We start from the raw sequence: 24,098 nt of genomic DNA, 5'->3' as shown, positions 1-24,098 counted from the left end.
AGAGAAGGAGAGACTCATGGAAGGAGAAATATATAAGTGGTTGTGAGGGGAATACAGAGAGAGTTCTCCTCCAGTGTGGAGGGAGCGAGTGCGCATGCGCAGGGACTCGGCGAGGGGCGGGGGAGGAGAAAGAGGGGAGACAGTGACGGTTGGAGGCGCGCGCGCAGGACGTTTCGAAGGAAGGAGGAGGAGGAGGAGAGGCGCTGCGTCCCTGAGGCGAAGGAGGAGAGAAGGAAAGGAGGGTCGCGCTCGTCTGGGCTCCTCCTCCTCCTCCGCTGGAGTGGCCTCCGGGCCCCGCGGGTGGATGATGGTAGGAGCCATGTCTTGCAACAGCAGCAGAAGCGACGCCGCCAGGAAGAGGACAGCAGAGGACGCTCCATAAGGAGGAGGGAGAGAGAGAGAAAGGCTGCTGCTGGTGCTGCTGCTGGTGCTGCGGGGAGTTTCCATGCCAGCCTTCGGGGATTAAGGGCGGGAATAAAGCGAGGAGGAGGAGGCCGCCTTCCGCGCTCCCTCGCTGGGCGCCATGGCCGACCGCAGCCCCCCCAACTGCCACCTCCGCCTGGAGTGGGTCTACGGCTACCGGGGCCACCAGTGCCGCAACAACCTCTACTACACCGCCGCCAAGGAGATCGTCTACTTCGTGGCCGGCGTCGGCGTCGTCTACAGCCCCCGAGAGCACCGGCAGAAGTTCTTCCTCGGACACCAGGACGACATCATCAGGTAACGCCGGCGGCGGCGGAGGAGGAGGAAGGAGGGACCATCAGACGCACTGCGGGGGCAACCCGGGTTCATGCCGCTTTAGATGCCACTGCCTCCACACTCGAGGGATAACCCGCATTGGCACTGATTTCACCCTTTGTGTGGCTCTTTGCTATGGAATTCTGGGAGTTGGAATTTGTTGTGGGCCCAGAGCGGAGCCAGACGACAAGTTAAAGCAGGGCCAATGCGGGTTATTTCTCCAGTGCGGACGCATTTCCATCCTCCATTTTCACTCCAAACCCTCCCCCCCACACTTTTGAAGGACCGGATGTCCCGACTTCAAAGGAGGACAAATGTAGGACGGAACCAGATATGAGCTCAATGTAAAGTTGTGCTTCTTGTTGATGCTCAACACAGAGGACCTTTTGGACTTCCTCCTAAATGTGAAGGTTGAAAGGTAGGACCTGTCCTCGGAAAAGGAGGAGGACATGTCTGGTCCCCCCCAGTCTTCAAGTGTCCAGAATGACCAGGTGTCCCAACTTCAAAGGAAGACGAGGCGCCGCCAAATGTAGGACACAGTTGAATACAAGCTAAATGTGAATTCAGGTTTCTTAGTGATGCTCAAGTGATGGTGGACAGGAAGGTTGAAATGTAGGACAAAGCATTGCCAAATGGAGGGCATTCAAGAAGAACGTAGGGCATGACCAAAGACAAGCTAAAAACACTCCTATGACAGTGATTGCACATTCCATCATCCCCTTTCCCTTTTGCCCCGTGACAGTGCTAGCTTATGCAACACTCCTGTAAATGTAAATGGCATGCTTCTTGGTGATGCTCAGAATGGAGGGCGTTTTGGAATTCCTCCTGGACAGGAAGGCTGAAATGTAGGACCCGTCCTGGAAAAGGAGGGGGACGTGTCTGGCCACCCTGGTGTCGAGTGCTCAAGGTGAGCATGATGTCCTAACTTCAAAGGAGGAAGCGGCACGGCCAGATGGAGGGCAGGCAAGACAAATTTAGGACATGGCCAAAGAAAAGCTAAAAAACCCCACTCCTACAAATGTCAATTCATGCTTCTTAGCGATGCTCAAAAGGGGGGATGTTTGGGGATTCTTCCTGGACAAAATATTGGAATGGAAGACATGTCTTGGGAAAGGAGGACGTGTCTGGTCACCCTCCCCCCAAATCTAAGGACAAGGCCCTGATTCGCCATAGAGGACGGGCTGCTGAAAACGGCCGCAAGAGGCAGGCAGGCGCCCTCCTTCGGGCATCTGGGTCCTTGTTTGATCCCAGCCTTCAGGAGCACTGCATTTATCTGGGGTTCTTCGGGATAGTTGTGTCATCTCAACCCCCCACATTCCCAAGGGGCTGCTTATAGCTTATGACTTAGTTCCCTCCCTCCCTTCATTGCGGTTCTCTCTTTCCTTGATCCACTGAACCAGTTCTCCAGGGAGTAATCCTCACTCCGGTTGTCAAGGTCAATTGATAATCGGTGGTAGGTTTCCAGCACACATGTATTAGTCTGAAGCCTGAGCACTGTATGTGTATATATGTGTGTGTGTAAAAAGCCAGAATTCAGTGTGTTAATTCCATTTCTTAGTCCCAACTAGAGCAGTCCCCTCTGAATCCATGGGAAGTTGGTAAGTCTGCGCTCCTGTAGGTCCATCGACTGAATAGCTCTAACTCTGCTTGGAAGTAACAATTGGATTTAGTCCCTAAATATGCCATATAAATACAGATTGCAGCTGCTGGCTTGAATTCCTGCCACAATCTCTGCCTTGTCTTGAAAGTACATCTGTTACCTGTAACAATTGATGTCATTGGCTGAGGCTGCCCCTTTAGCAATGGTATCCTCCAGCCTATTTCCCACAGCAAAAGGCTCACAGAGAGGCATTTCCCTTTCCTTGAAATTACTATCCTTTGAGGAACTGCCAAAGTGCAAGTTTAAACATCTTTCTGAATCTCTATAAGCAATATGAGAATCCGTTTGGACATGGCAGGAGTGCTGGGGGAGTAGTGGTTACCCTGTCCCTGAAAAGTGGACTTACTTCTGAGATATACAGGTTGTTGGTTGGTTGGTTTTTTGCCATTTCCCCACAAAATCCTGTATCTGAATGTATGATTTGCTCCCTGTTCTTACACTGACAGACAACCCCTGTCTCAGCTCAGTGGATTTTCGTGAATCTCATTTGTTCAAGGCAGTAAACTCATAAAATTTTACTGTCGATACATTATGCAACTGTGACCCATTTCTGTAGTTTTAAATACAGTGGCCCTTAATATCTGCTGGGGTTTGGTCCCTAGACCCCTCCATGGATACCAGAATCTGTGGATATTCAAGTCCTGTTACATACAGTGGCATATTGAAATGGTATCCCTGAAATAGCAAAATCACAGTTTGCTTTTTGGAATTTATATCTTTTTGGAATATTTTCAAGCTGTGGATGTTTGAATCGATAAAAAATATGTTGATATAGAGGATCAACTGTAATGCCTTAATATCCTTACTGCTGTAGTATATGCACCCATTCTACCACATTAAACACATGCTAAGTATACTAAGTATTGGCTGTCACAGGTAGAACAGCATTGTCAAAACCTTAGAAAGGGAAATTAAAAGATTAGTTTAGGAATCCATTTTGTGTGAAAGTTGGTGAAACTGAATATAAATACTGAAGCTTTTATTTTTGGCTTCTCTATACTAAGAATTTTATGAGAGTTTTTGTTTTAAATATGACAGTAGAATTTCCTCCTGGCTTTTGGATCATAGATAGTTGATGGTTTTTCTCTTAAAACTATTTTTCATAGGCACATTCTTCTATAAATAAGTCATTGCTTCTTGCTGAATTATGAATTTCTGGTGGTGTTGAATTTGTCTGTTAATTAAAACTCAAAGAAATGAAAAAACACCAGGTAGTTTTTCACATTAATAAGGCTGAGAAATTCTTTTCAAGTATTCATATATCTGAGATATGCATTTTTACTTTATAGTAGATATTTGGTCATTGCCAATTTTTGCTTGTATTTTTGCCTTGAATCTTTGAATTCGAGTCAGAGAAGCATATTTACAGTAGAGGATACTAAAATCTCCCAAGTGTTCCCATTTGCACAAAGTGGGTATTTACTGATTGGTAAAATGGGGTAAGCCAAGTGGCTGTTTGCTATTCATGCAGTAGCCCACAGAAGATGTTGACTCTCATGCTGTTCAGTATTCTTATATCAACAACTGCATAATCATCCAGAAGCCTTAGCTTTTTAAATTTTCCTACCCCTCTCTCTGAACGGTCTTCAGTCTTCTCCTTTCCATGGTCTTTCTCCAGTAAGGATTCCATGGTTTTGTTCAGATGAAGGAGAAACAGTAACCATCCAGAGGATTTTAGTTACACTCAAACAGCAAAAATAACTTTTAAGCTAATATGGGAGCAAGATAGATTTGAAAGATTATGTGGGCGATGCCAGGTGAAATCTCAGGAGCCAAGAAAGAGATCATCTTCAGAATTTCCATTGTTCAGGGGTGAGGTTTGAGTGCCCTGCATACCTCCTTGTGTGTTCTCAGCAGAAGCATACACCTTCTGCCAAACAAACAAATTAGTCCTGCTCAGTGGCTCCAGTTTCAGCATTACTGCAGTTGAGTAGTTGAAGCACACAAAGACTTTGCTGCAGAAGTAGCAGCAAATTTGTGTGGATGCAAGTCCAGAGCTTGCAGTGGTACTTTCCAGGGAAAAAAAGCCAGAGTTCTGGACCATTATGTTCTGGACCTAAAGGTACAGAATGGGGAAACAGGCAAGAAGGATGGCGTGGCTGCAACAGATTCTTGGAGTTCAGGTTCTGTGGTCAGACCTTCACTCTATTGAGTTTTCCAGAGACACTTTCTTTGCACAGACAGTAGTGGCATCTGTATATTTAATATGATATGTTGAGCTTGTTATACATGGAGTGAAGCACAGAGAAAGCACTGTATTCAGGAGGATGCTTCTGTTCAATTAAAATGTGGATCCACCATCTTGTATCACCAGTATTTTAATGCTTTGAAACAACTGCTGAAAACTAGCAAGCAGCAGGCCTTCTTTGCATTGTCTTGTGTAGCCACAGGGCTACACATTATAGTGTTTCCACATTATTTTCTATAATCTCCGAACATTATTACTCATTCAGGGTTAGATGAAAATACTATCGGTATCTTTAATCTGGATTTTCTAGTACTATGAGACATTGTGGGGTTTTTTGATATTTATATTGGAAAGAGAACAGACTGCTATATGATTTATGTTTATTTTGATGAACTAGAGCCCACTTAATGGACTTTATTAGGAACATGTACTGAATCTTCCAGTTTTCTGGGGTTTTGTTTTGTTTTGTTTTTTGTTAGTCAGCAAATACATTTTTATTAAAGTATTGTAACTCTTTGTAGTACTGTACTTGTATTTATTTTTGAGTAAAACCTGAACTGCTTACCACTTTTTTTGTTCTTCTTAATTAATTTTGACTGGCTGTGGTAAAGCTGAAGTTTATACATACAGTAGCCCTCCAGATGTTTTTGGCATATAAATCACATCAGGCCTAGCCACCATAACCAGTAGTATAGGACTATAGGAACTGCATTCCAAAACATCTGTACAGCTACATTTCCCCACCTCCTGGATTAAAGGAAACCTCTTCCTTTGTCTGTTCCTTCCCTTATTTAGAATCATAAGCAATGAGAGCATTCATTCACCTAGTTTACCTAACAGGTGCTTTTCAGAGTTTGAAGCCAAATTCTTTTCAAGATCTATCTGGAGATGTTGGTATTTAACATACTTGTAGGACATTTGGATGTAAACCACCACTGAACTATGGTTAATTTCTTTATTTATGAAAACAGGACTCTGTGGCAGTTTACTTCATGTTGAAGTGATGTGACCACATAATTTAGTGGTCTCCTTTTATATCTGGTACCTTGCTTCTACTGTATATGGATTTACACTGAACAAAATCCAGCCATACACTATTGTAATAAATTTGAAAGTTTGAGAGGGATTGAATTTGCTAGAAAACAATTGCACACAGCTACTTTTTTGGGGGGGGGGATTAAGCTATAGGAAGCAGTTCTTTGACCTTTACCTGAAACCACATATTTATGCTTGACTGTTGATTGAATCCAGACTTATTCTAGATGAATTTAAAGTATCATGAGATCATGCTCATGTTTAACATGAGTCTCATTGAGTTTAATGAGTCTGCTCAAAGTCTGGATAAGTCTGGATTCAACTATTATATTTATCTTTGTGACAGAGTGTAAATATTTTGTAGATTTTTTTCCAAAATAGACAGATACATGTTCATTGCTGAAGTTAATAAAAATTACTGATGGTGTCATGGAAATGCTGCCTTCAAAATGTAAATAAAGACGAATAGATATAGCAGTTTTGGGGGTACTATTATGGCAGTTGAAACCAAGTTTATTATCTGACATATATAATGACATATAAGAATCAGAACTAGACACTTTATTTTTAAATGGTGTTGTTCCACATGGGGTTTATTTTTTAAATTGTGTGTTGTCTTTATTTTATGAATAGTATTCAACAGAATGTAAAAAAAACCCACTGGACACAATCCAAATGCTTCCGTGTAGGTGGCACAGTATTGATACTTATACCTTATAACATTTACCCATCTTCTCCAGTATCTTCTGCTGATTGATAGCAGCCCTCCATATTTTCAGACAGGAGTCTTTGTCAGCACTACCTAGAGATGGCAGAGATTGAATTTGGTACAGTTTGCAAGGAAACCAAGCACTCCATCACATGAGGAGTCTCTGCATCTGTAACAGAACAAGAGTCAGACGGTAGAAGAAACTTATGTTTCTGCCATTGTCTATCTTCACAATGTAAAGTGCAACTAAAGTTTCCTCACAACACACTATATCTGTGCTGTATTGTATCTGGCATTGCTTTAAAGGACCCTTTCTCCTTATTTTTACACATAATAGACTTATTTTCTATGTGTAGAGTGTTTCCATCTTAATGACATAAACTACTATACAGATAATATGTCTGACATCTTCAAGAGAAATGGTCCTCAGTACAGGACTACAGTACTGAGCTCAGCTGCAGTTTCACTGTAACTGCACTGCTATTTCCCACTAATCTTGCCAGATACTCCAAGTAATGTTTTTTAAAAGTCAAAGACACATATGCAAAATTAATGGGGAGAAAGAAGAAGTTAATTGGAATTACAAAATACTTAGTATTAGACATTGGCCAGGGTACACTTGCCAAGCAAGATAACTGTGTGACAGCCAGTTACTAACTATAGGATTTTGTAGCCCAAAGGATAGCTTGCATTCCTGTCTGCTCCACATTAGTAGGATTATGGTGCCAAGAAACCCCAGAAAACTAGAATAATGACGATGATGATGGCAACATGCAAGTACACACACACATCAGAGAGAAACAATTCTAAAAACTGATGATGATGGCAACATGCAAGTATACACACACACATCAGAGAGAAACAGTTCTAAAAATATTTGAATTATGCATATAATATATTGTTATATATAGAAATTATACCTGTAGTTCATTGTATTGTAAGAAATTGTTTTATTGAACTGTTTACATATTTTTTAAAAAAATCTTGATTTTAATTTTTCAGTTAACTGTTGCATATGCCGCCCCGATTGCTTTTTGTAGAGAGGCAGGATATAAATAAATTTCATTATTATTATTATTATTATTATTATTATGTTTTGTGTTTTTAGAATCTCTTGCAGCACAAATTGCTTGTCAAAAATGTGTTGGGCATAAAATAATAATAATAATAATAATAATAATTTGTTTTATCTATATACCGCTATTCCAAAAATCATAGCGGTGAACAGCAAGTAAGCTAATTAGCAAGTAAGCTAATTTGCCCCCAACAGTCTGGGTACTCATTTTAGCTCCCTCCTCGGAAGGATGCAAGCCTGAGTCGAGCTTGGGCCCTTTTGCTGGTCTTGAACTCGGCAACCTTGTGTTTTTGAGTGAATGGCTGCAGTACAGGCATTTAACCACTGCAAATGCAATTCAGACCCTTTTAATTTTTCCGTCTGCTTTAGCATTTGTGTATCACCTTTCTCTTCTTTTTTATTGGTTTTGAAGAATACAAGAGGGTAGGTCTGTGCCCCAAGGGGCATGCATTTTCAAGTTGGGAGTAACAGATGGTGGGGAAGAAAATGGAAGTCCCAGCAAAGAAATAAATAATGTTCATTTTTTTCTGGATCTATACTTATTATGATCCCACTTGCAGCTGGGATAACTCTTTTCTACATAAAATCATGCTAATTGTATTAGTGAAGAAAAACATTATCATCTACATAAGGAGAACTTACTACCATCAGCCTAGGATATGGTGAGATGTAACACCCTCATATGTCTAATGTATTGAAGCATTTTTGAAATTTCTTTTAATACTTGCACTCAAAATGACTTTGGAGAATATGAGTAAGATCTTTTTAACTTAAAAAAGATGCAGATGTCTACCATTACATTCAGTTTCAGTCAACTGACAGTGTGCCCATAAGTGTCATTTTTTTTATTAGGAGTTTCAAAAAATCTGATAACAATTAGGTGAGAGATTTCAAGGAAGAACTCCTCCTTTACATTTTCCTTTAAAACGACTATCTCACACTAGATGAACCAGCTATTTCTTCTGTCTAGCAAATTATTTTCCAGACATCTGTGAAAGTACTACAGGACAACAAAGTTCCTCACATTCTTGGTTTAACTGGTTTCCTTGTATCTTAAAAATGGAGCAAGCATTGCTTGCTATAAATGCTAAACCATTAGTCTAAAAAACCCTCCACTATCCTTTGGTCTCCCAGATTTGGTTTGTGATTTCAAAATGGGGCAATTCCTCAGCTGATGCATAGATAATGGAATACCTCAAGTTACCATTAAACATCTTGCAGAAAGGCTTTTGAACACTGATGCTAGGGAAATCAAATGGAAGCATTAGGGACCCCCAAGCCAAAACAACATTGTTTGCATCCAGATAAGTATCCCCTAAAGTCAAAATACTTTGTGGAAAAAAAAATATAAATAGAGGCAAGAGCATTAGAAGAGGAGGCATGGCAGGAGAACTAACGACACATGTCTGATTAAGAAGATAGTTGTGCTTGACTTGAGATTCTTGTACTTAACATCTCACAGTACCCTAGATTCCATGATTGATTATCATCATTGGATGCAAACACACAAACTCATAGATGGTGAAGAGCCTATAAGACACCTAAGTGGTATACATGAAGCACACAGAATGGCTGATTCTGGTATGAAATGAAGTTTGGATTTCAGATGAAAAGGTATCTAAGTATACAACACTGCTGGGCAAATGAAAGGGGAGAGAAGGATTCTGGCCCTGGTGTTATACATTAGGCATGAGAGTAGAGTTGTGAGAATTCTTGGAAAAGATAATGATAAGTCTTGGTAGTCAAGCAGTCTCCAGGCATTTCATAGAACAGTGTGACAGCAAGTCTGTCCATGCTGAATTATGTGGTGAAAAGGAAATTATTATTATATTTATTTCTATCCTGCATTTCCCCCAGAATGGGGCTCAAACAACTTTTGTTGCTGTTGATAACTGCCCTCAAGTTGGCCCTGACTCATGGCGACCCTGTGGATGAGACATCCAGTACTCCGTGTCCTCCACTACTCTTGCAAATCCATGCCCTCCCTGATTTAGTCTATCTATCTGGCATGGGTCTTCCCCTCTTTTTGCTGCTCTCTGCTTTTCCTAGTATTAGTGTCCTTTCTAGAGAATCATGCCTTTTCATATCTCATGGCTAAACTACAGCAGCCACAATTTGATCATCTTCCTTATAAGGAAAGTTTTGCTTTATTTGCTCAAGGACCCATTTGTTTGTCTTTTTGGCTGTCCATGATATCCTCAACACTCTTCTCTAGCACCACAGTTCAAATACGTTGGTTTTCCTCTTATCTGTTTTCTTCATTTCCCAGCTTTCACATCCATAAATGGTGGTGTGGAATGTAATAGTTTATTTTATTGGTTTTGCAAGCTATCCTATCCTCAAATCTTCTGTTATGAAGACCTGTCATACTTTATTTCATCACTGGTGATAATGCTGTAAAATACGTTCTGATGTAGCAGCCCTGTTCCCCATGTACAGTGTACATGTTTTGGGGAAATAAACCATTAGTCTTACCTGTGACTTTCATTTGCTTGCTGGAATAAATAACAGATTTTATACATTTATTGAACAAACAATATTTAAAAGAAACCCTTGTAAGAGAATTTCCTGCACATCTAGTGTCAACATAATTATGCATAAATCAAAAGTATGGATATTCAGAGAAAAAAGAAAAAACGTACGTTGCTTCACTACTTCAGATAGGGGACTACTATACTATAAGTCTGTTTTGAGGAATGTTTGCTTTGCTCTTGATGCAGGACATTGCCTTTCATTAAACTTCTGAAGCTTCAGATGTCTCCTCATTGTTATTTGTGGGTTGGGTGTGCTTTTTCCCCATCATTTTTTCCCAGGGGAAGATTTATTTTTGCCCTGTGCAGGTCAGTGGAGACAACAGTGTCTCCACTAATTTGCATGTGGGGGGGAAATAATGGCTGTACTCCTGAAAATGGGTGGAGAGAGGGCCCCCCCCTCCACATAGTACCATTTTGGTACTTTGGCAATTTCCCCCTCATTTTTGTGGCGGAGGGTTTATCCCAGTATATACCCTGGCAGTTTCCCTTAAATGCCTTCAGAGAAGATACCAGGGCTTTATTTTTCTTGTGGGCAGATGGAGGTCTGAGTATCTTTGAAGTGGGCTGTTACAATTCAGTATTGGCTTTTCTCTGGGGTAGATGTCTCAAAACCCCTCATATCTCTCATAAAAAATAGGACAACTTTGTTGTATAGGACCTGTGACCTATCTAGTCTGGCAGTCAAATGTCTTTGAGAAGCACACCATAAGGGCATGTGTGCACTGTACTCTTCTGCACATGTTGTTGTTGTTGTTGTTGTTGTTATTATTATTAACCTTTATTTATAAAGTGCTGTAAATTTACACAGTGCTGTACATACAATCTTTTAATTAGGCGGTTCCCTGCCCTCAGGCTTACAATCTAACGTCCTTGGTAACTGTTATTCAGAGGCTTACTTCCTCTGATAATGGACATGATACTTAGCTAGCATGATTCATAATGATTGGTAACCTTATCCTTCATGAATTTGTCTAGTGCTACTTTAAAGGCATACAAGTCAGTGGCTATTACTACATCCTGTGACAGTGGATTCAATAGTTTTAACTGACTGTATACAATTCTGCTCTTTCTCTCCTTATTCATTTTTTTAAAAGCTAAATTACCACCAGACATCTGATCCTCCCTCATAGGGGAGTTAATCTAGCTCCTTGATAATTTTGATTGCCATTTTTTCATCTTTCTAACTCCATAGTATCTCCCCCCGCAGTTGTATTGACAAAAATTGTACACAGTATTTCAAATGTAGTCATACCATAGTTTTGTAAAAAGTCATGCTGGCAATTTAATTTTTCAATCCAATTAATCATTAACGAGTTCAGTTACACTTACATTCTGATAGTTAGGATTAAGTTCAGGGTCACTTCCCTTCTGGACCATTCCATGATCATATAGGACATGGTCATTTAGGGTAAATCATGACCAGAAGACACTTTAATCTTATCACTGTGAGAGTAAATGAACTGCGAAAGTGTTCTGGGACTCCTTAGACTGCACAGTGTTAGCTGTTCCACTGATAACTGAATCCTAAGAATTCTGTTTCTGAGTTTAATTCTCTCAAAGATTTTCAGACTTTGTTTTAAGAAATTTGATTTGTTGCCATATTTGATTTGTAGAAACATTCAGAACAGATAAGAGCTGTGTATTATAGGTGCACACATGCTTTGCATGCAGAACATCCCTGGTTCAGTCTGCCCACATGCTGGGTCCCTCAGTGTATAAGTACTGGATCTTATACTGTATAAGACAGCATCATGTATTCATAATTTAGAGAAGTATAGAGAACAAACGTAAGACGGAGTACCTCTATTTTGGAGAGGCAAAATCCATTAGGCTGTTAGAAGCCCAATGGCCCAGGAGGAGAAGCCAAAATAGAAATCTGAAACAATTCACAGTTTTTTGTCTCATAGTAAACAAAGGTGTCCAGTTCACTCTCAAAGGAATAATACTAAAACAGAAGGGGAGAGACTTCCTTTCCCTTAATTGCAAGATAAGGAAACCCAAATACTTCAAAGTCGTCATGGATAACAAGGGGGTCCTGTGGCTGTACATCTTATGGTAATTTGTTTTTGAAATTGATTACTTTGATTTAATTAATTAAAGTCTGTCTGTAGCCTGCAGTACACGAGGTAGCAGACTTTGGATTCTTAAGTGGAGTGGTTTGAGGTTTGGTCCAAATGCTAAATGCAGGACCAGCCTTTAACTTCAGTTCTGTCATTATCATGACTGAAACAATACAGGTTCTACTTCTGTTTAACTTAGCTGCCTAGCAAAACATTGTTTTCTCACTCCATATGTGTGCCTGTGTGTGTAGTGTGTATACGTCTCTATTTTTCTGTCTATCAGGATAGAGAGGGGGAGGATGGGTATTACTGTTGGCTGGTATGTTGAGGGAGGAGAAATAAAGACTGTATGAGTGCACACAGGTGTGGAGAGTGAAATACAGTGAGAAGGAGGGGGGAAATGGAAGTTATCCTTGGCATATTGCTTGGTTGGCTGAATTTTATCTGGATTCTACCATCCTGTCTGGTACCCATTTACCTGGCCTGGATTACCAGCTTTTATTTTTAAAAATAGCAAGTCTAGCCATGCAGAAACAGAATTATGGGGAATAATAAGAGTTTAATATTCCAGTCAGTTTTGGGTGGGTGGGTAAGAAATGAATCTGCCACTGTGTTTCAGTATCCTTAGCCAATGAGTGAAATGGCAGCTATAGTCTCTGGACCTTAGACATTTTAGAAAACCGTGACATTGATTGCTGCACCGCATATGAATGTACTGTGTGCAGTCATTCTGATTGGGATTGGTTTTGAAGATTTAGTATGACAGTTGTCAACTGTGAATGCTAGAACACCCTGAGATTGGGATAAAGGAAGGTGTTAAAGCTTGTTTCACTTAGATGGGCAGAGCTTTTTTATATTTTTCATTTTGCCTGCATTGGAAGTGAAGAGGAGGAGGAGGTTAATATGAGTGTTTGCATTTCCCACTCCATCCTCAATATACCAGCCAGCAGTAATATTCATCTTTTCTTTATCTAGATAGGCAGGCAGGCATGCACACACACACACAGTGTCAAGAACAGGAAGATGCACCAGGCACTTGGATTAAACAGAAGGTGAAAGCATGTTTGTCTCAAAGTGACCTTTGGGGGATACTTTGTCTTGCTGTGCTCCACTGCAGATGGCTTATTCAAGAGCAAGCCCATTGAACACAGTGGCACTTACTTTTGAGTGGACATGTATAGCTTTGCTCTGTTGATAGGCCTTTTAAAAGGAAAGTAACAACAGTGTATTCAAGCTGGACATCATCTTGCCCTTGTACAGAGATAACTGGTCCTCAGGACTATTTTTGAAAACAAAAGCTAAGTACTGGTATATGCTCAGAGGAAAGGTGCTCTGGGGAGGCAATCTCTTTTTATTTTATGTATTGCTACTAATAGTAATTAGCTCTTTGCAAATATTATTTAGCATTTAAGTGTATTAATCATTTCAACAGAGGTGGACAAATACAGCAGGTCTACCAGCTACTCTTTTGCTCTTGGATTATTCCAGGAGGCTTTCATGATCAGAAATGACAAAAACAACCAGTTAGTGGTCAGAAGTCTACTTTTGGTTGTAAAGAAATTATATATATTTGATGCTAAACTGTAGGGGTGGCTGTTACATGTTCAAAAGCTTGCAGGACAGGTCATTCAGCTGGGAGAGCAGAAGCTTCCAGAACAGGCAGTACAGCTTGAGAAGGTCAAACAAAGGCTAGGGAGTCTGGATGAACTGAGAATCACAAAAAGAGCCAGCTGAGGACACATGCAGCCCAAGGGCCACATTTTGTTGACCACGCCCTCTTACAGCAACCTTGATACTTCTTTGGGTCAGTATGATGGTTCCCCTTTTGCAAATGGGACATAGGCTTGAGATTGAGCATAGACTGTACTTTATCTTCATTGGGCTGCAGTAAGTATTACTTCACTCACATCAGAATGGTTTTCGTAGTCCACTTTTGGTTGATCTGCTTGCATCCCCCTCACCATTCCCTTCTCCTTTTGTGTCGTGTCTTTTAGATTGTAAGCCTGTGGGCAGGGAACTGTCTGTTATCCCCTCTATTGTAAACCGCTCGGATTCCCAGTGATTGGGCGGGATATAAATAAAACCTATTATTATTATTATTATTATTATTATACTCTGTACAAGTGGTGGGCTACAGTTCTGGGCCTGCTGAATACTTCTTCTGCTCTGAAGTACAGTATATACTTGTGTATAAGTCGAGAAATTTAGGTAAAAAATTGACCCAAATCACTTGGGTCAACTCATACATGGGTCAATACAGTATGACCTGAGCCTCACTCCAGCAGGGCTGCCTCTGCAAGGGACAGCTCAGCTGGGGAGAGGCTGGGAAGGACAACTGATTTCCTTGCAACCTCTCCCCAGCCGGGTTCCCTCCCTAGCGAAAGCCTAGCTGTGGAGAGGCTGGGAAAGGGTTTCAATCACCCTGCAGCCTCTCCCCAGCTGGGCTCCCTCCTTAAATCTGACCCTTGACCTATCCACAGTTCACATAAATTTTGGCCCCAAAAGTTGATCTCGACTTATTATACAGGAGGTTGACCTATAGTCGAGTATATATGATTTGTGTTTCTCACACGTGTTGTTCACTTGCTTGAAGAGACTGTATGTGTCATGGACATGCTGCAGGTCCCAAGATCTAAATACCCTTTTAGCCCCTGAAACTATCTTGTAACTAACCTCCTTTTTTTCCCCATACACAATTTTCAACTCTGTTTTGGCAAAATTTGTTGCAAAATTTGCAAATGTCAATTCTGATGCCTCAAACTAGATCCATGGAAAAACAGTTGTGGAAAATCTGCATCTCTTGCAGCTGTTAAAGCACTCCTGTGAGGGGAAAAAGCTGATTAAAAAGTGATTTTAAAAAAAGAGTCATAGGTATACACCAGACACCATGACCTACAGGTTATACACCCCCATATTGCTCTGAATTATCTAAGAAAATGAAACATAGGAACTTGGAGCGGAGTGCTTCTCAGAGAAAAAAAAAATAGTAGAGTGTGGTTGCTGGTCACACCTTTCACAACTTTGACACAACTCATCTCGTGCTTTGCCTTGTGAACAAATAAATTCTATACTATGTGAATGTTGAATTAGCAACTAGAATATGGCAAGCATAAGAGAGAGGGGGAAGAAATTCCTAGTGCCTAGTAAAGTGTGTGTGTGGGTTGCAGGAAAAGTTAGAAGAGAGAAGGGCTGAATAGTTACTGGGGTAGAGGGAGAGAAAGACTAGCAAGAGGTAAAGAGCATGGAGTAGGAGAAAAAAGCATGGGGTGAAGAGACAAAGGAGTTTCTAACCCAATCAAAGTTGATATAGGCTGAATATTTACTGAAGATGTGTGAGAGAGGAACCTCTGAGAAAGAAAGATGAATTGGGAATACACTAAAAAAAATGTGTGTTTGAAGGTAAGACTAGTTTCTAACCAGTGTGAATTCAGATACAAATAAGAGATCAGTGCTGTGACTTTGTGCTATGTGTTAACTCCTCAATCAAAGCATCCCCGAAAGATGGCCATCCAGCCTCTGTTTAAAGACCTCTTTGTTTGACAATGTCAGTTTGACAGTGTCTAGCTGGAGCAGAATTAATTCCTTAGTTTAAAATTTATTCCTGGGGTCTAATGGACTCTGAAGTGATTTTTAATGAATTTATTTATTGTACATACAGATTTTGAACATTTATCACAGGTAGCAGAGAAGTCTTTGCAGAAGCGAAACTGAGGAAGCATTTTTCTAAGTTGGCCACACAAATGGTGGCACAACATGAAAGCATGTAAGAATCCTTAACAGAGCCATTGCTTTAAAAGTACAAGTCCTTCCTCCAAAGTGGTAGTTTTGAGAATTTGTTGATAATTTTTAGTGATAATTTATGTTCAGTGAACTGAAGAATTGTTGGATTATCTTTCTTTGAATTGCACAGGAACTACATTAATAGAAGGATACTTTTCATTTATTACAACAGTGCTAATCAATTAATTCTACATGCAGCTGTTAGACAACTATATAAGGCCTGATAAACACCGCCAGGACGTGACATCCTGGTGGCAGTATTAGGACTCAGGACCACACACCAACCGCACGGTTCCCAAGCCCTATTCAGTGGCACTGTCCACATGGGGGGTGGTTGATGTGTGGGCATCTGAGCACCCACATGTCTCAGCAAGGAAGCGGCATTGTAAGGACTGCAACGCAGCCCATTGCAGCCCTTACGATGCCGCAAAAAGGAGCCGCTCTAGGCAGCTCCTTTTTTGCTGCACAGCGTTACCACTCTGGTTGCTGCGGTAACGCTGCGCAGCAAAAAGGGGCGGTGTTTAAACGCCAGTCTGTGCTGCCCATAAATGTCTTCTTGACTTTTAGAATGGTGTTAATTGTTATTCTGTTTATAATCTGCCAGCAAGAACAAGCAAAGGAAGTAATACTTTAATTTACATCAATACAAGGTATCAGCGAATAACTGACAATTTATGACGTTTTGCTAAGATTAGTATGTCATTTTTTAAATCTTGATTTCATGTTAGCTTTAAAAGTCCAAAACAGGAGAATGCAAAGAACTAGCTTACTGCTTATTTTTGAAAAACTTAGTATAGCAAGTTTATATGAAGATTATTTGAGGAGACTGAAAGCAATTATGAAAGTAAGCTTTAAAAACTACCTGTCTCTTTTTCAAAATACCATCTCAACTTGTAGGTATATATAGCTAGAGGCATGCATACTATGAGAATGGAATCATATTAATAAGAAGAAGACCAATTCTGAAGTTCATAATATGGTAATGCCTCTGTCTACATCTGTGTTACTCAGATGGTGGTCCTGGCTTTTTTTTTAAAAAAAAGAAAGTAACAATTGTACACAATGAATAAAAATTTAGTGCTTGTCCCTGGCATGTGGGGAGGGGGGATCAGCCTGGAAATCACTGGGCCACGTGGTCTCTTCAGATGGTATGAGAAAAAGGATGTACACGTGATCAGATTGGGCGCATCAGGTCATATCCAATGATCTTGTGCAGGAACAAGAAAGGCAATAAAAACAGAACAATAAAACTGGGTTGCCCATGTGAGAATACACCTCATGCCTGTCTACATCTGGTGGAATGTTCACAAGCCTCTTTGCAGGAAATGAACAAGGAGTTCCATGAGAGGACACACTTTCCTCCAAGAATCCTTTATGAATGATACTATGTTATTGTACCAGTATAGTTACCAGGGTGCATTCCAATCTTATTTTCAAATCTCACAGCAGCTAAGTACACTCAAGCTTGACACCATTGGTTGCTAGTACTGTATCATCCCTGTCAGTGGTGTGGTGACTCCATTATGCATTTTAGTCAGAATGTGAAAGGATTTTCTAAGGAACTGAACACTACCCCCTCATTAGGTTTAGTGCCTAGGATTTCTCCTTCAAAGTGTAGTTTGAAACCATGGAGATTACTACATGTGGCTTTTAAACCATGGTTACACCTGGAAAAAAATGCCTTTGGCAATACTTATCACATGCCGCCACCTCTGATCCATAGCCACTGCTTACCACAATCACGATTTGGGCATCCTGTTTCATTGGGAAGGAAAACCCATTAATGAGCTGTGAATAGCACAGGCCGCCCAAGTGTGAAACACACTACCAGGAAAGTTGCATTATTGCCAGTCATATGGTATCCGTGTCCACCTGTCCCCTCCTCTCCTATTGCCAAACAGTTTGACTACCCCCCCCCGGCCATTTTTCTTTTTTTAAAAACTTTTTACTGATTATATATCAAGCGCTGGAAGTGCATGAGTTAAAATAATAATAAAAATATCAAAATGAGGTGGAAAAGTGGAGTTACAGGGGACTCGTAAAGACAGCATGATGGCAGAAGCAGCCCCAGCCATGCAGTTCTGAAGACATGTGATACTGGGGTTCAGAAAGTGGTATGTTTCCATTCCCCCCCCGCCATGATTGCTGTGAGAATGGATAAAGCCCCAAGAGTGAATTTGCTGCCCCACTTCCGCTACCAGCTGTTGCTGCTTGACCACCACTAATTGACATTTTAATAATGGAGAAATTTCTCTCACCTCATGTAAGTATTTGCCATACTGAACATTCACATCTCCAACCAAGTATTCTGCATTCTCCTACTGATCTTCAGACTCTGTTTTCATTTCCCTGCCCATCATTGCCTCCACTATTCCAAAAACAATTTGAACTGAATAATTCAGTCCAGACTTGCCTACAGCTGTAATGTAAACATTTTCCAATGTATCATGTACTCCCATCCTGCATAATCTGTTCAGTCCAATAGTGCCTCGAGCTGTAACCACCTGCTCAAGCACCTGTTAATTAATTGCATTTTGCCTGGCAAAGGACCCAAGACAGCTTACAACAAATTAAAACAAAATAGAGCAAAAATCTTATTAATAAAAAGGTTTAAAACAATTTAATAAAGAATTCTATTAAAATGCAAAGTTTAAAATAGATTTAAAGCATATTTAAAAGGATTAAAACACACCACATCAGTCAATGAATATTAATTACATTCAAGGCCTCTTGGTCATTTGAGTGGTCATAAATAAGTTCCCTTACAGTTTAGGCTGTCTAATGACCCTGGGTATTTTTTTGGTATTCTGCAATGGCTGATTTGCTTGACTCGTCTGTTTTTCAGTCTGTTCCTTGGGCACCACTAGTATGTTCCATTTTGTTTGCTAAAATTCACTCCTTTTATAAGCTTGTGGCATATTGTAATTTATCATGCATTTAATCTGTAGAAGGATGATGTTTGTAGGTTCTTGCCTTTGAGGCACTGGACAAGAAGTTCTGTGCCTCTATGATTTTAGTCACTTGACCTATTATTACCTTTTGTAACTACTGTCAAATATTTAAAAGGTAAGAAAATTATAATGTATATTAAATAATGTCTTAGGCTAGGGTGGAAACTGTGAAAGTATAAGCCATCTCCTTAAAAATATCTTGTTTGTGTTGATTTTCTACTGTGAGAGGGTTTTTTTTAAAAAAAAAACAACACTTAGGTTGAGTATGATCTTGCCCAGAGGCTTCAAAAAGGCCATCTGCCTATTCATCGAACTGGGTCATGTATTCTGCTTATATTTTAATTATAGATGCCAGCTAATTTATGTTTTTTCCCTTTCATTCCTATTTGATTTTCACAGGTTGTTATTCATCAGGGCTGAGGGTTTTATTGCTTAGAAATTCTCCCTCATTAGTTAGTCATCGTTGCAATTAGTTTTTTGTTCTAACTTTAGATTTCTATTAGAACTCTAAGCAAAGCAAGTAAGAGAAAGAAAATGAAAACTAAAGCTGTCAGAGCTCTAGTGACCTGGTTCTCTCTCTCTCTCTTTACTTTTCCACTTCTTTAGGGCTGTTTTAACTTAGCCTCTCCCATGAGGCTAAACAAAATGAAAACAAAATAGGCAGGAGATAATTCCCCTTTGCCAATTTAGTAAGTACCTCATAGGTACCCCTAAAAATCTCCTCCAGTCGATTGGTGGACCCTTTAAAGCAGATGAGGGAGGGGGAGCAATAGATGTTATGAGAAGATAAAAATCCTATTATATGCACCAAACTCTTTTTGCTCCTGTTCTACTTTTATATGTGAGCATTTTCTGTATAGGTTTATAGATGTTGTCTCTTCCATTCCTCTGTATTTGATTTTGCCATTGTTAAGCCCATGATAAAACTCATGCTACATTTCTGAATACAGGTAAAAGAAACTGAAAATCACAGTATTTATTAACTTGATGATTAAATGTTCAGTACAATGTTATACCAATATATCAAAATATGTTTTAAAAGTTGAATGATACACAAGGCTGCTACTTCTAAGTTTAACTTTTCCCTGTGTTTCTTTTCTCCAAGTCTTGCATTGCATCCTGAGCGAGTATTGGTGGCAACAGGTCAAGTTGGGAAAGAGCCGTATATCTGTGTTTGGGACTCGTACACTGTGCAGACTATATCAATAATGAAAGACGTTCATACGCATGGTATAGCTTGCTTGGCATTTGATGTAGATGGTCAGGTATGTTTCATTGCTGTATGATAAATACATTTGCTGTAAGTCTTTTGGCATAGACACATCTGTAGATTATAAATTAACTCTGCTTCTTTTTTAAAAAAAAATCCAAAAAATCAAGGCACAGTCACATAGAGAAAACTAATTGCTAATAAAAGATAAATAAATATGTAGGTTGCATCTTACTTTGTAACATTTACAGACAAATAGCATCTGTGAGGTAACTCAGTTTTCACACCAGCTGTCTCTCTTTGCTGGAAAAGCTGGGGATTGCAGAAGTATTCCAAGCCTTCTGAAGCAACAAACATTTTTTGGCATGGTTCAACAATAAACATGACTGTATGTACTTCTTCATCAGTACAGTCTTATCTGTAAAGGAAACACAGGTTTAAGACTGTGGTATGGCAGTCAACCATTCACATAAATGATTACTAATAACAGATGTGCGTGCATTACAGGATGTCCTTGCAAACTTGTAAAAAAAGAAGCTATAAGAGGAAGTGGTAGCAGCAACTCTATGGTGTGGTGGCGGGCAGGTGTGTGAACACCTACCTGTTGCCACCATGGCCCAGGAGCTGACCTAGGTCAGAACCAGGGACACAGTACCATGGGCTTGGCTCATGGTAATCTATCCAGCTGCTTAGGCCCAAAGTGAGTAGTTAAAGTCCTGATGAAGGGAATCATAATAAAGGAAACCTCCCCCACATAAAAAATGTCACAACAACAAATTGGAAGTCTGCTTTTTTGGACAAAAATATTAAACTATAAGTTACGTGACTTCATTTCCAGTTGTGCAGTGAGTAATGCTCTGGGCCCACAGGGAAGAATGGATAAAAAGACTCATGTAGTTGTCTCTAATTATAAACAAAACAAATCAAAAGAAGAACGTCTACCAGTGTTGTACTTTTTTAAAAAAAGTATTTAAACAATTTATTGAAATATATGTAAAGACCATTTCCCATATGTGAACCAACAATAATTGATGCATTAGTAGCACCTGCTATTTCTATCACTCTCATCTGGCAGGAAAGAGAGAGGCTATGTCATATACCCCCTATGTTAGAGAATCAGACCATGCAGAAAACACCATGTAGATGGGGAATGGGATTACCCCTGCTCACCCTAGACTAGGGTAAGACTGGCCAGAAATCTTTGGACAGAGAAAACATGAATGGAGTGGTCTCTGTTCAGAAGATGTAGCCAACACATACAGATTGGAAGTAGGGTCAGTATATGTGAGTCTATGCCATTCCCCCAGTCCAGCCTCCTGTAAGATGCTACATAACATACCATCTGTTCCAATCCACGTCATTCCTATCTGGAGCAGACCCACTGAAATGAATGGAATATGTTAGTCATAATTAATTAAATCTCATGAGTTAGTTCGAGGCCCAGGTGCCGCATGATGGGATGAGCTCCTGTCACTAGTCCCAGCTTCTGCCAATTAGCAGTTTGAAAGCATGCAAATGCAGGTAGATAAATAGGTACCACTTTAGTGGGAAGGTAAACAGTGTTCTTGCAATCATGCTGACTACATGATCATAGAGTAGTCTCTGACAATGGTGGCTGTTTGGCTTAGTAACAGAGATGAGCACCTCCTCCTATGGTTGGATATGACTTCACAACCTTGTCAACAGGGAATACCTTTACCTTTACCTTTATTTATAATGTGCCTGCTCTAGACCAAACACTTTGGATTTAGCCATTTGACAGTCATTTATTGAACTATTAAAAAGTGCTATTTTTGCTTGTCACCTGCGGTCTTCTGATTGAGATTAGTTACAATACTTCTAATTTTTATAAATTTACTTTGGCACAGTTACATATTTGCTGTTTAAGGACTCAGGTATGGATTTTCAATGGTAATATTTCCCTATTCAATATCTCAGGTTAACTGAAAATCAGTGAGAGGTAGATAAAATTAATAAACATATAGAATAGCTTTACCAAGGAGAACCACCATGGCTTCTGCAGAGGTAAATGTTGCCACTTTTTAAAAGTGTCAGTAAATATGTGCAGTCTAATAGAGAACGTGTACAGTGGTACCCCGGGTTACGAAATTAATTCGTTCCGCCGCCGCTTTCGTAACCCGGAATACTTCGCAAGCCGAAAAACCCATAGGCGCTAATGGAGAAAAGCCGCGATTTCGTGTGAAATAGCGCCGAAAAGCACCAAAAATTTTTTCGTAACCCGAAAAAACCTTCGTAACCCGGAACAGTTTTTTTAATTGGATTTTTTTCGTAACCCGGAAATTTCGTAAGGCGGCGCATTCGTATCCCGGGGTACCACTGTATTTGGATTTTCAAAAAGCTTTTGGAAGACACTCTTTAGTAATTACGCCTGAATAAATGTAGCAGTTATGGAACAGGAGAGTAGATCCTCCTAAGAATTAGTAAGTGGTTAAAGAGCAGGAAGCAGTCACTAGAAATAAATGGCTAGTTCTCACAATGAACAAGTAATAATTGCCAGCAACCTGTATATAGTGAGGCTGTCTATAAATGCAGTACAGCTCTGGAGACGGGTTTGAATCCCTGTGCAGCCAGGGAAACCTGTTGGGTGACCCTGGGCAACTCACACATTCTTAGCCTCAGAGGAAGGCAATAGCCAACCTCTTTTTGAACAAATCTTGCCAGAAAATCCCATGATAGGGTTCCCATAGGGTTCCCATAAGTCAGAAATGACTAACAACAGTACAAAGATGCTTTGGAGTAAGGATTGAGCAGTGAGCTCACCACCTGTATAGGTAATACCAAATTATTCAAAGTGGTCCAAACCAAAGTGGGCCGCAAAGAGGCCAAAAGAATCCCTCCAACTGTGATTCGGTTATCAATAAACATAGAATGATGCATATTGGGACAAACCTCCTCCTATTTAGGCTGATGGAACTTGTTATAAATCATCAGGATAGTGTTTTGTTTTATAGCAATAGCTATAGGAAGTACATTTCTGACCACTCATCAGTGAACTAGCAGTCCCTAAGTACTTTACAAAGTGTAAGCCAATTACCTCCAACAAGCTGAGTACTTTCCAGTTTCCAGTTTGATGACATTTATTTTGCAGTAGGTAAAATCAATGAAACATAGCCTTACAATGAAGTAATATTACCAAGCAGTATATGCACTGTTGTTATTATGTGCCTTCAAGTAATTTCTGATTTATGGTGACTCCAGGCTGAACCTGCCATGGAGTTTTCTTGGCAAAATTTATTGAGAGGAGGTTTGCCATTTTTCTCCTCTGAGGGAACATGTAACTTGGCCTTTACTGGTTGTGTGGAGCAGTGGCATCAATGGGGGCATGGAGTAGGTGGATGTGCCACATCCAGTGACACCTCAGAGCAGGAGTGACATCTGTTTGGATCTTCTTTCCCCTTTGGTGTATGTGTTTGTGCATACCTGGAGTCCACACCCCCCCTTTTTTTTCTGCTGCTCTGGCTCTCTCTGCAAGGAGGAAGCCAACACAGCAAAGGATGAGGGGCAGTGTCCCCTTTGTCCTCTTTCACTGCCTCACTTGCCAGCAGCCTTGGACAGGTGGGCAGGAGAGGATGGAAGAAGGTAGAGGTGAATGTGCACTCTTCCTAACTGCTCCGTTACCTGACTTCCTCCTTGGGGAGAAAGCCTAGCAACCAAGGGGCGAATGCATGTCCTTCCTAGCTGCTCGGTTGTAGGCTTTTTGTGTCTGGCAACAGAGGAGCAGGAGGGGTGAACATTCCCCTTCTGTTCCCTCCCACTGCTTCACTTGTCTGGCCACCCTGGAAAGGAGAGTCAAGGGAGTCCACTGCTGCCATCAACACCATCCAGCAATCGTTACAGAGTCTGGCTGGATACCGAACCTCTGAGCGCCCAGAGAGTGGGGGCAGATGAGTGAGTTAGTGGGAGGGGTTGGGGCAGCCCCCTGCACTGGGTGACACTATAGCTAGTGACGCCCCTGGTGTGCAGATTTGGACCCTGGTCTTCTGGAGTCCTAATCCTACACTCAAACCACAACACCACACTCGTTCTATGCTACACTGGTGTTTAGAACCAAGCTAAGCATTACAAATACTATAAGCATTATAAATACATTTAAGAAAATAAAGCTATAAATCAGTGGTAGATTAATGCATGTGCTAA

The 24,098-nt window shown here is 40.5% G+C and overlaps 1 protein-coding gene across 19 annotated transcripts in view; it reads left to right on the top strand.

Moving 5' to 3' along the window:
- Positions 1-465: 465 nt before the first annotated feature.
- Positions 466-24,098, top strand: part of EML5 (EMAP like 5) — a 126,878-nt gene continuing 103,245 nt past the window's right edge. For 18 of the 19 annotated variants that reach the window (XR_006104970.1, XR_006104969.1, XR_006104968.1 and 15 more), the window contains exons 1-2: positions 466-720; positions 19,836-19,995. Coding sequence is in view for 15 of the 19 variants with exons in the window: in XM_042478596.1 (XP_042334530.1) it covers positions 524-720; positions 19,836-19,995 (357 nt within the window). In the remaining 4 variants the exon portion in view is untranslated. Of the gene's footprint in view, positions 721-19,835; positions 19,996-24,098 lie in introns of those variants that run through there. The other variant, XM_042478605.1, reaches the window with a different exon arrangement.

This window comes from Sceloporus undulatus, chromosome 1 (assembly GCF_019175285.1).
Source record: "Sceloporus undulatus isolate JIND9_A2432 ecotype Alabama chromosome 1, SceUnd_v1.1, whole genome shotgun sequence".
Taxonomy (NCBI): Eukaryota; Metazoa; Chordata; class Lepidosauria; order Squamata; family Phrynosomatidae; genus Sceloporus; species Sceloporus undulatus.
The sequence above is the reverse complement of the archived record's forward strand: the minus strand, read 5'-3'. Positions and strand labels throughout refer to the sequence as shown.